This window comes from Diplotaxodon limnothrissa, linkage group LG1 (genome assembly GCF_057381915.1).
Source record: "Diplotaxodon limnothrissa isolate DT_005_m linkage group LG1, D_limnothrissa_male_GT1.1, whole genome shotgun sequence".
NCBI lineage: Eukaryota > Metazoa > Chordata > Actinopteri > Cichliformes > Cichlidae > Diplotaxodon > Diplotaxodon limnothrissa.
The window spans coordinates 29,184,240-29,196,758 of record NC_140596.1 but is presented as its reverse complement, the minus strand read 5'-3'; the positions used below and the strand labels follow the sequence as shown (position 1 = coordinate 29,196,758).

Below are 12,519 nucleotides of genomic sequence, written 5' to 3'. Positions count from 1 at the left end.
GCTTTGTATTTGTATTGTGAATGTATTATACCACAAAAAAAACTAGCAGCATAGAAATTGTGTAAATTACCTTGAAGTGTAAGAAAAATGCAATAAAAATGTAAATTGGGCAAAGAAACATCATTTGGCTGGACCCTGGACTCTCCCATTAATGCATACTAATGCCCTGTGTCAGCATATTATTTTACTTTTATGTAAAGTGGAGAATGATCAAGTTTTGCATTTGGGCTGCATCTACAAATGATAAGCATTAGTGAGAAGGGATTAAAAACTAGCTAGATGTCACTGAAGTGAAAATAAGTTCAGGTTTAACATCAGCAGTCTGGCTTATAAGCAAGTCCGTGTATTTAGTGTTAAGGTGCATGTAAAAAGTATTAAGAGCCTTACTGTCTTACTGATTTGTCACAGCAGTCATGTTAAATCAAACGGTCTTCTGTTGTCCTCAGAGTCTAAGTTCCATAGAAGACTTCTCTATGCATGTGTCCATCTACGAGTGTGAGTCTACTGGTGGCTCAGAGTGGGTTTTAGAGCAAACTGTCCACCTGGATGATTTCGCCAGACCCTCTTCCACCCTGGATCCAAGAGTCAGTGTGGACTCAAATCTCTTTGTCTACAGCAGGTCAGGAACTATTACGTTTATCATATTCTGTCAGAGTAAGTGTTTTGCTTGTATGTCTGATAGGTTATTCATTTTCTTCACCTCAGGTCTGACTTGTACATGAGCAGAGACCATAGCTCACCCAACATTAAGCACTACGTGCACTTGGACTGGCTGTCAAAGGAGGATGGATCGCACATCCTCACTGTGGGAGTGGGCTCCAACATTCTTATGTATGGCCGTATCTCTGGTGTGGTCAATGAGCAGACGAGCAGCAAGGAGGGTGTGGCTGTTATCACCCTTCCTCTAGGGGGCAGTATCAAACAGGGGATCCGCTCACGCTGGATTTTGCTTCGGACCATTGACCTCCTGTCATCTGTGGATGGCACCCCATCGCTGCCGGTCTCCCTTTCCTGGGTAAGGGATGGCATCCTAGTGGTGGGCATGGACTGTGAAATGCATGTGTATGCACAGTGGCATCAGGACAAGAAGCCCGGTGAGGGAGAAGAAGGCAACCTTTCATCAGCAGACATAGCCGGAGGTCAAAGCACAGTGTCCTCCTCGATCTTTGAAGGGAGGGCCAGGTCAAAGAGTGTGTTTGAGGGGAGTACTGCAGTAGATGAGGCCCTTCGTGCCCCGGCAGGACTTCAAGAAGGAGGACTCTTTGAAGCAGCTCACTCGCTGTCCCCAACTCTTCCTCAGTACCATCCAACCCAGCTGCTGGAACTCATGGACCTGGGCAGAGTTCGGCGTGCCAAGGTGAGTCCATTTCTACCTCATTCAGTAGTGAAAACATCCAAGTGAAATCTAGTGAGTTTTTATTCAGTGTTTTTTTTACACGATTTGATGCGGATTAGCTGATTTTAATAAAGTCTTGGTCTTTTTTTGTGTGTGTCAGGCCATCCTCGCCCACCTGGTAAAATGTATTGCTGGAGAAGTCGCTGTGGTTAGGGATGTGGAGGCAGGTGAGGGCGGAGCCAGGAGACATCTGTCTCGGACAATCAGCGTTACTGGCAGCACAGCAAAAGACACCATAGTGTCGGGCCGTGACGGAGGCAGGGACTACACAGAGATCAACTCCATCCCTCCCTTGCCTCTGTACTCCCTCATGTTGGCTGATCTAGACACCTCTTATAAAGGACCTGAAGAGAATGCTAAGGGAACTAAAGGGACTGATGGTGAGGCAGCCCAAAAGTCCACAGAGGACCAGTATGCTGACCTCTTCCAGGTAGGAAGAGTTGAGACTTGAACAGATTTTGTTGTTAAAGGTTTACCTGCACGTAAGGACTTTAAACTCTTCTCTTCCTGCATTAACAGGTGCCAACAGTTACCACGGATGACTTTGTAAACTTTGCCACAGATAAACCAGAGAAAAAATCCCGAGTTATTAACCTCTCTCAATATGGGCCTACCTATTTTGGACCAGAACATGCTCAGGTAAAAATAAAATAAAAAATAGGCTTCCCTTTACATAAAAATCTACTTATGGAGAAGTAATATTTGTTTATCAGTTCTCTGCTTCACTTGCTTTCTTCTCAATTGTGTCCAGGTGCTGTCCAGTCACCTCATGCACTCCAGCCTTCCAGGCCTGACCCGCCTAGAGCAGATGTTCTTGGTGGCCTTGGCTGATACTGTTGCAACCACAAGTGCTGAGGTCGCAAGCTCCACTGATCAACAGTACACAGGTCTGTCTAGTTTGTGTGTGTTCCAGTCGTACTTATGATATGTACAGGAGACTGTGTACAATATAATACATCTGACATTTGGCATAAACACTGTATTCCTTAAAAAGAAGTCATAACAGCATCCTTACTGATATTGCACTGCTGCAGTAAAGGTTGATTACATATTTTTAGCAAGCAGATTGGTTCTAAGTCTTGGTATTTAATTGAAACCTAGCAAATCGGTCCAATATTGCATTAAAGTTAAATAAATGTTTTTAACAAACAGGAAAGGAATACTTTTCTTGAGTCATTCGCCAGCTATCAAATCTTGGTGGTTAAACTGCTCCTTTCTCTTTTTCAGTATCTTTTGCCTTTTTTTACTTCGGTTTTTCGTTCTTTTTATTTAGTCTTTTGTGAGGAAGACATTAGCAGGTTGTTCCTGTGCTAAGTAAGCAGAGAAGAGGGTAAGAAGGTTCAAGGACTGGAGACCTATTGTGTGACAGGATCACATGAACTCAAGTGATACTTGAGTTTAAAGGTCTTTGCCCTCTTGTTGAGTGGTGTTTCGGGGGGAAAACTGATCAACTGCTGGTATTTGTGTAGGTGGCGAGGCTCTTGATGAGTGTGGACTAAGGTACCTGCTCGCCATGCGTCTTCATACCTGCCTGCTCACCTCTCTGCCCCCACTCTACCGCATGCAGCTGCTCCACCAAGGTAAAGTACTCTGCTCATGGTGCTGCTGCTGTGAGACGAGTATACAAAACGTTTTGTATGACAGTTATGGGGTATATTGCTCCTTTCACTATCCCTATTATTCACTATCCCGATCCAACTATCTGCTTCTATTGCAGGCCTCTCAACGTGTCACTTTGCATGGGCGTTCCACTCAGAGGCAGAGGAAGAGATGCTGAACATGATCCCAGCAATGCAGAGAGGCGACCCACAGTGGTCTGAGCTCCGGGCCGTGGGTGTGGGTTGGTGGATAAGAAACATCAACACTCTGAGGAAAATGGTGGAGAAGGTACCAGAATAAATATGCGTATTTATATACATAAAAATCAAAATGTAATGCTGATTACAATGCTGATTGTTGTAAACCTGCTCAACATTTGGCAATAAACCCATTCTGATTCTGATTATGGCAATATCTGCCTCAGTTTCTAGGTGAGTATATGAACTAGAAAAGGAAACTTACCATCCAGTTTACTCTGTAATGTAATTAATTTCCCTACAGGAGTTTTCCATTTCTAGTAAATAGGAGCTAGGAACAGCTAGGAGTTACTGTAAAGACTTTATGAATCAAAGCAATTGGTAAATATTGATAACTCTTTAGAAATAACTAAATAACGACTATTGCTTGTTTATAATCAGTTGGGAAAAGCTGCATTCCAGAGGCAAAATGACCCTTTAGATGCTGCCCTGTTCTACTTGGCCATGAAGAAGAAAGCTGTCCTGTGGGGACTCTTCAGGTTGGACATTTTCTCTAAACACATAATTAATTTGAATAATTTTTCCAATGTTCAGAACAAGAGGTTTTAAGTGAATTTTCTTACTAAAGCAGAATGGATACCAAACTCTGTGGCTTTGTTCTTTCAGGTCTCAGCATGACGAGAAGATGACTCAGTTCTTCAAAAACAACTTCAGTGAAGACCGCTGGCGAAAGGCAGCTCTCAAAAATGCTTTCTCCCTACTGGGAAAGCAGCGCTTTGAACAGTCGGCTGCCTTCTTCCTGTTGGCTGGTTCCCTCAAAGATGCCATAGAGGTTTGAGGACTTTTAATAGTGCACAGACAACTTACTGACGCTGTGTTTACTCCAGTAGCATATTTCAGCGTAACTTGCAGCAGCAATATCATAAAGTCGTCTCTCTTTAAGGTGATATTGGTACAGAAATATGTTGATGACAGAGTGGGTCTTCAGCCTTTAAATCACAAAAGAGAAGCCTAAATTATATAAATAATAAGATGCATAACAGTAGCACATAGTCTTTGTTGGCCTAGATTTTTCTCAACACACAGTCAAAATATACAGATGGGCAGAAAAGGAAGTGTGAGTTTCTGTTTGTACCTTGCAGAAATCTTTAACTTTTTGCACTTGGCTTGTTATTTCTTTAAAGAAAAAAACCTGCACCGTTAACTCATCACGCTGTTTCATGGTGTTTAGGTATTGCTGGAGAAGATGGAGGATCTCCAGTTAGCCATGATAGTAGCAAGGCTGTATGAGGCTGATTTTGAGAATTCATCCACCTGCCAAGGCCTCCTTTATGAGAAGGTCTTGGGCTGCAATAGGGACGGGAGTGGTTACCACTGTTCCAGGTTGCACCCCGATCCGTTCCTCCGCAGCATAGCCTACTGGATCATGAAAGACTACACGCGAGCCTTGGACACATTATTGGAGCGAATCCCAAAAGAGGACGATGAGAACCCTGGTTAGTTGGTTGAAGACATTTTAGTGATTTTTAAACGGCACGTTCCATTGTGCATTATTCATGTTGTTTTCACCTGAAATAAATATTTTCTCCCTTTTCTTTCCATTTTTGTGCATCAGATGTGATGGTTAAGGCTTGCAACCCTGTGGTGTTTAGCTTCTATAACTACTTAAGGACACACCCTTTGATCATTCGCCGCCACTTTGCAAATCCAGCGGGCACAGCAACAACAGTAGGCCTCACTGCTGAAAAGAGCAGCGCAGATGAGATCAACCTCATAGAGCGCAAACTGTTCTTCACTACGGCCAATGCACACTTCAAGGTGAGTCCATACTAATCTAGCTATTTACTCCAATCCAGTTCTCTTGATGGAGTTGGGAACTTGTACATTATATGTGTAAGTATAAATATGTAGTATAAAGTGAGGCAGTTACAATTGAAGTAAACATTAAAATGGTAAGGACAAGAGTAAAAGATTAGTGAAATCATCGCCTTCTGACACAACTAGCAAAGAACATTTTTAGCCTATAAATTCAAGTGCACTTTGTTGCTTGTGCCTGTAACTGATGATCAATTTTTAATGTCCAGACTGCTTCCTCTGAAATCGCAGGACTAGGGTAAACAGGATAGGGTGAAACCGTGATGTTCATGAGCTTCATAAATAAATCACAAACACAGCAAACAGCTTTACACAAGAATCAACTTCCACTATCAAAGGATGCAAAATTTGTTACACGCAGTTTACTGCAGTCGCATACAATTTTGCAGGGAAAGAGAAAGAATATTTTTGCCTTGTAGTTTAGCAGAAATGCAGTAATAAGTCATGATATTGTTGTTGGGCTCGATCACAGAACATTATTGTATTTTTGCTCCATGAAGATCTGCTGAATTTGCTCTCTTTCTACTCCTCTAAAGGGAAATGAAATGTAGCAGTGTTATAACAGGAAAAAATAGACTGGAATAAAAACTATACTTGGAGGCTCTCAATTACATGTTGCATTAACCCAGCCAGGATGTCATTGAGTGTGAAATGAAGGAAATTAGATAAGCTGTAACTAAGAAACTAACATTTTTGCTTGACCCACCAGAGTTTGTGAATTTAGGATTCAGATTTAGGCCTTAGCTGTTGCTGTTTGATGTCATACCTTTTACATAATCATCATTGTAGACAAAAAAATCCACTTTGTTACAATAAGAAAGATAATTGTAATTTATCACTTCCATCCCCCTATGTATCATTCTGATAACTACAAAAGCATGCATGCCGAGATTATATAACAAAAGTTCATATACATATTATATAATCTCTGAATCTTGTAGGTGGGCTGCCCAGTTTTAGCTCTGGAAGTACTTTCCAAGATCCCCAAGGTTTGCAAGAAGTCTGGCTCATCGCCTCTCAGCAAGGCTTCATCCAAGGCCAATTTAAACACAAGCCAACCCTTGGAAAATGGCACTCAGGGAGGTTTGGACTGGGGCTCTCCAGCAGCACCGACACAGGCCTGGGGAGGAAATGATGGCACTGGTGGGTTGGACTGGAGCCAGCCTATGGTGAAGGTAGAGGAAGATGAGCTGAAGCTGGACTGGGGAGATGTCAAGGAAGATGATGAGGATGAGGACGATGGTGGTCTGACCATGAAGAAACCAGAGCTGGAAACCGAAGGAGAGGAAGGTTCAGGAAAAGGCAGCCAGAAACTGCAAAGAGAGGACTCACAGGTAGCAATAATATCTAGAATCTCCTTGAGTAATTGTGGAGATCTCAGATTTTATTTTATTGTGTTTTTTTCCTTTGGTTGCACAGTTAAAATACCAAAACAGGAAAAAAAAATAACTTCATTTTGATGTTGTATGAAGGCACATCCTTGTCTAGTTTCTTTACTGTCTTATCTGGCATATAGGAGACGACAGATACAAACCAAAATGTTACATTTAAAGGATTTTTATTTGGAGTTAACACATCAAAGAAGACCTGCCTGAACACTCAGCAGGGAGAGAATAATGTTTATTAGGATATGTAATTTAATCGTTATTATAATAAAAAACAATTGTGAGGGTTCGACTCTCATTCAGATGTAGTGTTCTTGAATGAGAAAAGAAAAACATGTTTTTTCTGGTGGGGTCTTCTCCAAAAGGTGGAAACTTGCAGCAAAGGTGTCAGAGAGTGTTTTTGGGCTTGATTTGCAAATTGGGTCGGCCCCAAATATAAAATTCAAGGCTACAAAGCACGGTCTTTGTCCTTTAAGTCACTCGCATGTATTTCAGGGCGAGTCGGAGGTCGACGTGATAGCAGAGCAGCTGAAGTTCCGTGCCTGTCTGAAGATCCTCATGACAGAGCTGCGTACATTGGCTACAGGCTTTGAGGTGGACGGAGGGAAGCTCCGCTTTCAGCTCTACAACTGGCTGGAGAAGGAGATAGCAGCCATGCATAAAATCTGCAACTACAAGGTCGACTTTAATATTATTTGATGTTGTTTTAGCCTATTTTAAAAACTGCTGAATGTTTCTATAAATGTTTTTCAGTTCTGGTTCATTGTAATTTATTTATTTATTTATTTTTTACCATAAACGTTATCAACTCAGGTGGAAGGAAAGGAGGAAGAGTCAGAGGTGGAGCGTTGGGGAGAACGCTCAACATCGGTGGACATATCAGATGACGTATTGGAGCGAACAGACGCCGGAGCCTATGAGCGTCATCAGATGGAGCGCCGCCGGCTTCAGGCCAAACAGCAGCACTCTGAGAGGCGCAAGGCATGGCTGAGGAAGAACCAGGCCCTGCTCAGAGTGTTTCTATCCTACTGCAGCCTTCATGGAGCCAAGGGAGGCGGAGTCACCTCTGTTCGCATGGAGCTTCTGTTCCTCCTGCAGGAGAGCCAGCAGGTATGCATGCACCTTTATACATATGTCATTATATATGTTTGTTTTTTATTAGTACAAAACAGTTTACAGAGAAGGCAAATTCACTTTTTGTCATACTCTGTAGGAGACCACAGTGAAGCAGCTGCAGTCCCCTTTGCCTCTGCCTACTACACTGCCCCTGTTATCTGCTTACATTGCCCCCACCAAGACAGTCATAGCCAACCCTGTTCTCCACCTCAGCAATCACATACACGACATCCTCTACACCATCACACTCATGGAGACCCCACCACATCCGGACATCATGGACGATCGGGTCAGTACTTTAAAAACAAATCTCTAACTTCATTTTAAGATGACTGAAAGTCTTACTGTCTGGTTGTTCAGTTTGGGGATGAATAATGAAAAGTGATGTTCATGTTTTTAGGTGAACGCTCTGCACACGCTAGCAGCATCTCTGTCTGCTTGCATCTATCAAGCACTCTGTGACAGTCACAGCTACAGGTAAACACGTGCATTGCAACAGATCCAGAAACCAAAACTGGCTTCACATTACCCTTGTGCTCAAAGTATGCGCTCATTGCTATTTAGTAGTTGAGAACTATTGTTTTTGATGCTGTGCTTGTGTAGCTTAGTCTGACTCCAGGTCTGTTCAGACATTTGTATCTTTGAGTTTCACACTATGAAAGAAGAATAAATATATTTAACAAAATGTTGAACATGCATGTTTTGGGCTGTTGTGACTTTATCGTTTAATGTTTTGGTTGCGTTGCAGCAGTCAAACAGAGGCCAACCAGTTTACAGGGATGGTTTACCAGGGCCTTTTGCTCAGTGAGAGGAAACGACTCCGCACAGAAAGCATTGAAGAGCATATTACTCCCACCTCTGCACCTGCACAGTGGCCAGGTAATAAGACCTCTTACTTTGCTACCCAGTGGTGTATTTGGGGAGTTGGTTTGATTCTGACTGAAGAGAGGATTTGGATTAGAATATAATAACACATTTGCCTAATTTGTAGTTTTACAAAATGAAACTGAAGTCATATTTGAGGATCCTCACAGATGCATAGGATGGGGAAAATGGCTTTCTGTGTAAACATCAAGGACAGTATTTTGTGAAAATGTGAAGAGCAGGACGAGAGAGAGCAGAGCAAAGCAGGCAGTCTGTGTTTATGCAGAGAGGCAGATGGTGTTCTATAATAGGAGCTCAGTGGCCTCTGGGAAGGAAATGGAAAGAAAGAGACTGATCACGCCATCCTGAAAAGGTTTCATAAATGGGTTCTCGATGGTGCTGAGATGGTGTTTTTGTTTGCCTGTGGAAGTTATTTGTGTAAATTAGGGGGTAATCTGTTGCACGTTTATCACGTTGGATGTGCTTCCCCTCTATGCAGGTGTGTCGTCCCTGATTTCATTGTTGACATCTGCGAGGGACGAGGACCAGCCAAAGCTCAGTGTGCTCCTGTGTGAAGCTGTTGTGGCAGTTTATCTTTCCCTGCTAATCCATGGCCTGGGCACTCACAGCAGCAATGAACTCTTCCGCCTGGCAGCACATCCCCTCAATAACCGGGTGTGGGCCGCAGTCTTCGGAGGAGGGGCCAAAGTCGTCATTAAGCCAAAGAGGCCTGAGGCTCCACCAGGTAAAAGGACAATTTGGTAGTTGGCGATCTAAAACCTTTATCTTTACCATGTCAACATTGTTCATGGTTGTAATTATTTGCCTTTATCCCTTGATTCAGCACATGAAGTTGACCTTTTTCCTCCCACGTCTGTTTTCCCTTTAACATCTCTGATCACTTCCACTTTTGGTATTATCGCATAGATATTTACTTAGCACTGTCCTGTTGATGCTCCTAACATGCTGCTGCTACTCGTGTGTAGCGTCTTGTGTGAGTGTGCCCTCTGCCCTGTGTCCCAGCGCCAGCTGATTTTGAGGCAGCCAGGCCAGAGGAGTCTCAAGAGACAGGAAGACCAGAGCAGAGCAACTTCACCTCAAACCCCACTGTCACCCCTACTGAAACCCAGCGCCCTAAACGTCCCCCTCCTCCTGTTTTAAGGGACGAGGGGGTGGGCACTGTGGTATCTGCAGCTAACACCAGCTGTGAGTAACTGGGCTGGTGGATTGCAGTGCTGGTTTGCAGAATTGCAGTGCATGGTAATTGTAAAGGTTTGCATTGTTGCAGCTGCTTGAATGACCCACCACTCTATCGTGAAGCTACTGCTGAATGAGCATTACAAACAAAACAAAAAGAAATCCACCACTGTTATGACAAGCCAACAGCTGTGTGTGTGTTTGTGTGTGTGTATACTGCATTGCATGTACATGTTGTAACGTCCTCTGTGCTCATTTTGTGTCACTGAAGCACCAGCTGGGCCTAGCAACGAGTATTCAGAGGCCAATGCTGAGCAGCCCACTATATGTGAATCTGAGACTAAACCAGGTACACTTTCAGAGGCTTCCTGTAGCGTTCAGGCTAAATATCTACTTGTGTGTTGTCCAGATTTTAGAATGAAATACAACCACAATTCAAGAAAACCACTACGGTGCTGTGTTAAATCTAAACAAAAACAGAATGTAATAATTTACACATTTCTTAAACCTATATTTTATTTACAATAAAACACAAAAACCCTACCAGATGTTTAAATTGAGATATTTTACTCTTTCATGAAAAATATTTGCTCACTTTGAATTTGATGACAGCAACAAATACCAAAAGTTGAAACAGGGTGACAAAAGGCCTGAAAAGTAACATTTTGCAATTAATCAGGTTCATTTACAACATGTCACTAACATGATTGCTTTGTAAAAAAAAAAAAAAGAGCATCTCCAAGAGCTGAAGATCATCGGTCCTCTTCAGTGTAAAACTTTTAAAATCTCATCATCTACTGTCCATAAATTCAAGAAAATTCATAGATTCAAGGAACCTGGAGAAATCTTCCCTGTGCACAAAGGACAAGGCCGTTGCCAGAGAATGCAACACCATTGTCTTCTCTGGATCAAACTTAATTTCAAATGGACTCAGACAAACTAGAAAAACTGATCTGTGATCAGATGAAATTCTTTTTTTTGTTAAAACATGGACGCACCATCCTCCAGACTAAAGAGGAGAGCTCCGTTCAGAAATGATATGGAACTGTATTAGTACCTATGGAACTAGCAGCTTGCACATCTGGAATTACACCATCAGTGCTGACTGGTTATGTACAGGTTTTAGAGGAACATGTGCTCCCATTCAGACTAGTTTTTCAGGGAAAGCTTTGCAGATTTCAGCAGCTGCATTCCCATATCAGATAAGAATGGGACAGCATTCCTCTCTCAAAAGTCCAGCAGCTGCTCTGCTCAGACAGTCCTGACTGTACAGATTAAAATAAGGTTGGATCCTGCACAGTGGGTAAACATGGCCCTGCCCCAACTGTTTTGAGACATGTTGCTGCTATCAAATTGGGAACGAGTTAATATCCTTCTTAAAATGGTACTTAATCTCCCTTCAAATGTTTGATATGGTTTCTATGATCTACTGTGATGAAAACAGATTAGCAAAAATTGCATTTTGTTTTTAATTTGCATTTTACACGGCATCCCAACTCTCTTGAAACTGGGATTGTATTTTGAAGTAATGCAAATGGAGTTGGTGTACGTAAGTAATTTGCAGTTGAGTTAGTTATTGCATTATAGATTTATACTAGCGCTTGTGTGACATGATTCAGGTGTTTGTCTGTTTATTTCAAAAACTAAGCCATTCCCAAAGTGCTCACAGCTCTACTGTGTTACTGTTGGCTGAAATTGACACTGTTCATCCATATTCATCAGGCCAGAGTATACCGTGCTCACATTGTGTTTGTGAGGGAGGAAGATGGGGACTGGCATTTAGACTCCACATCTCTAGAGCTTGAGGCAGCTCTGAGCAAGGCCAGTGGCCTTTTGAAGAGCTCCTTTAGAGGACAGGCCATCTTAAATGCCAGCCTGTTGATAAAAATCACTTGTTAAAATTGTCCTTTTGAGGGCCGCGGCAAACCTGCATGCATGCCACAGTCACACAGCTTTAGAGAAAAGGTACATGCTGATGCCCAACTGTCATGTTCTAATTAACTCATTTTAACCTTAACATACTGTAGTTGCCAGTCTCATCCTGTTTGCCTATTAAGTGCTGTGGATATGAGGAAATGCTTAGCACATGATCGCTGAAGAAATTTGCTATCGTTTGATGTGTTCTTTGTGCCCACACATGAAATATTCACTGATTCTATTATGTAATGGACTGTGCAGTATCTGTGTGTCTAACTGCACTGTCTACTCTGGTTTGTGTCTTGTCTTGTTTTGTCTGGTACGATACCAGAGATGGTCATCCTGGATAATGGTGCAGGTTTGTGTACTAGCGAGTGTTTCTTGCCCTGTGCTTACATCCCAAACGTGTGCTTTTTGTGCCTTTTTGTATTTCTCCTTTCCAAAAGTGTATGACGTGTCATTTGTGACTGAAGTTAGGTGCAGACAGGAGCCTCCTTTCTCAGGTATTATGTGTTTTATGTAGGATGTGGATGCAGTGCTTTTCCTCCGGATCTATTTTTTTCTTTTTTGAATTTAAAGTGATGCTGAGTTTCAGCTGATCTTCAGCCTTTGTATAAAATGCAGCACACTGCAGACCTCTTTTCAAATTGTCTTGTGTTTGAAATATACCATTTCTTCATTCTTCTTCTGCTACAGTGGCTCCCCCTCAGCCCCCAGCAGAGGATGTGGACCGATACAGACGCAGATTCAACATGAGGATGCTGGTTCCTGGACGCCCTGTAAAGGAGACACCTGCCACGCCACCTCCTGTTCCCGTTGAAAGACCCACCTACAGGGAGAAGTTCATTCCCCCAGAGCTGAGCATGTGGGACTATTTTGTGGCCAAAGTAAGAGAGTAAAGCTGTCAAACTGAATCTTTGCTTCAGATTTAAGGTTTAAAAAAACAAAACAAAACAATATACATATTTAAGCC

General features: G+C 42.5%; 1 protein-coding gene across 4 annotated transcripts in view; it reads left to right on the top strand.

Moving 5' to 3' along the window:
- Nucleotides 1–12,519, top strand: part of dmxl2 (Dmx-like 2) — a 40,175-nt gene that overhangs the window by 19,385 nt on the left and 8,271 nt on the right. For 2 of the 4 annotated variants that reach the window (XM_085349459.1, XM_085349450.1), the window contains exons 21-39: nucleotides 447–619; nucleotides 706–1,357; nucleotides 1,497–1,826; nucleotides 1,916–2,035; nucleotides 2,148–2,283; nucleotides 2,866–2,976; nucleotides 3,114–3,283; nucleotides 3,634–3,731; nucleotides 3,859–4,024; nucleotides 4,424–4,688; nucleotides 4,808–5,010; nucleotides 6,009–6,401; nucleotides 6,948–7,130; nucleotides 7,266–7,562; nucleotides 7,666–7,857; nucleotides 7,969–8,045; nucleotides 8,317–8,447; nucleotides 8,932–9,177; nucleotides 12,243–12,433. In XM_085349459.1, the coding sequence (XP_085205585.1) occupies nucleotides 447–619; nucleotides 706–1,357; nucleotides 1,497–1,826; nucleotides 1,916–2,035; nucleotides 2,148–2,283; nucleotides 2,866–2,976; nucleotides 3,114–3,283; nucleotides 3,634–3,731; nucleotides 3,859–4,024; nucleotides 4,424–4,688; nucleotides 4,808–5,010; nucleotides 6,009–6,401; nucleotides 6,948–7,130; nucleotides 7,266–7,562; nucleotides 7,666–7,857; nucleotides 7,969–8,045; nucleotides 8,317–8,447; nucleotides 8,932–9,177; nucleotides 12,243–12,433 (4,134 nt within the window). Of the gene's footprint in view, nucleotides 1–446; nucleotides 620–705; nucleotides 1,358–1,496; nucleotides 1,827–1,915; nucleotides 2,036–2,147; nucleotides 2,284–2,865; nucleotides 2,977–3,113; nucleotides 3,284–3,633; nucleotides 3,732–3,858; nucleotides 4,025–4,423; nucleotides 4,689–4,807; nucleotides 5,011–6,008; nucleotides 6,402–6,947; nucleotides 7,131–7,265; nucleotides 7,563–7,665; nucleotides 7,858–7,968; nucleotides 8,046–8,316; nucleotides 8,448–8,931; nucleotides 9,178–9,455; nucleotides 9,639–9,900; nucleotides 9,979–11,877; nucleotides 11,905–12,242; nucleotides 12,434–12,519 lie in introns of all 4 variants that reach the window. The other 2 variants (XM_085349475.1, XM_085349467.1) reach the window with 2 other exon arrangements.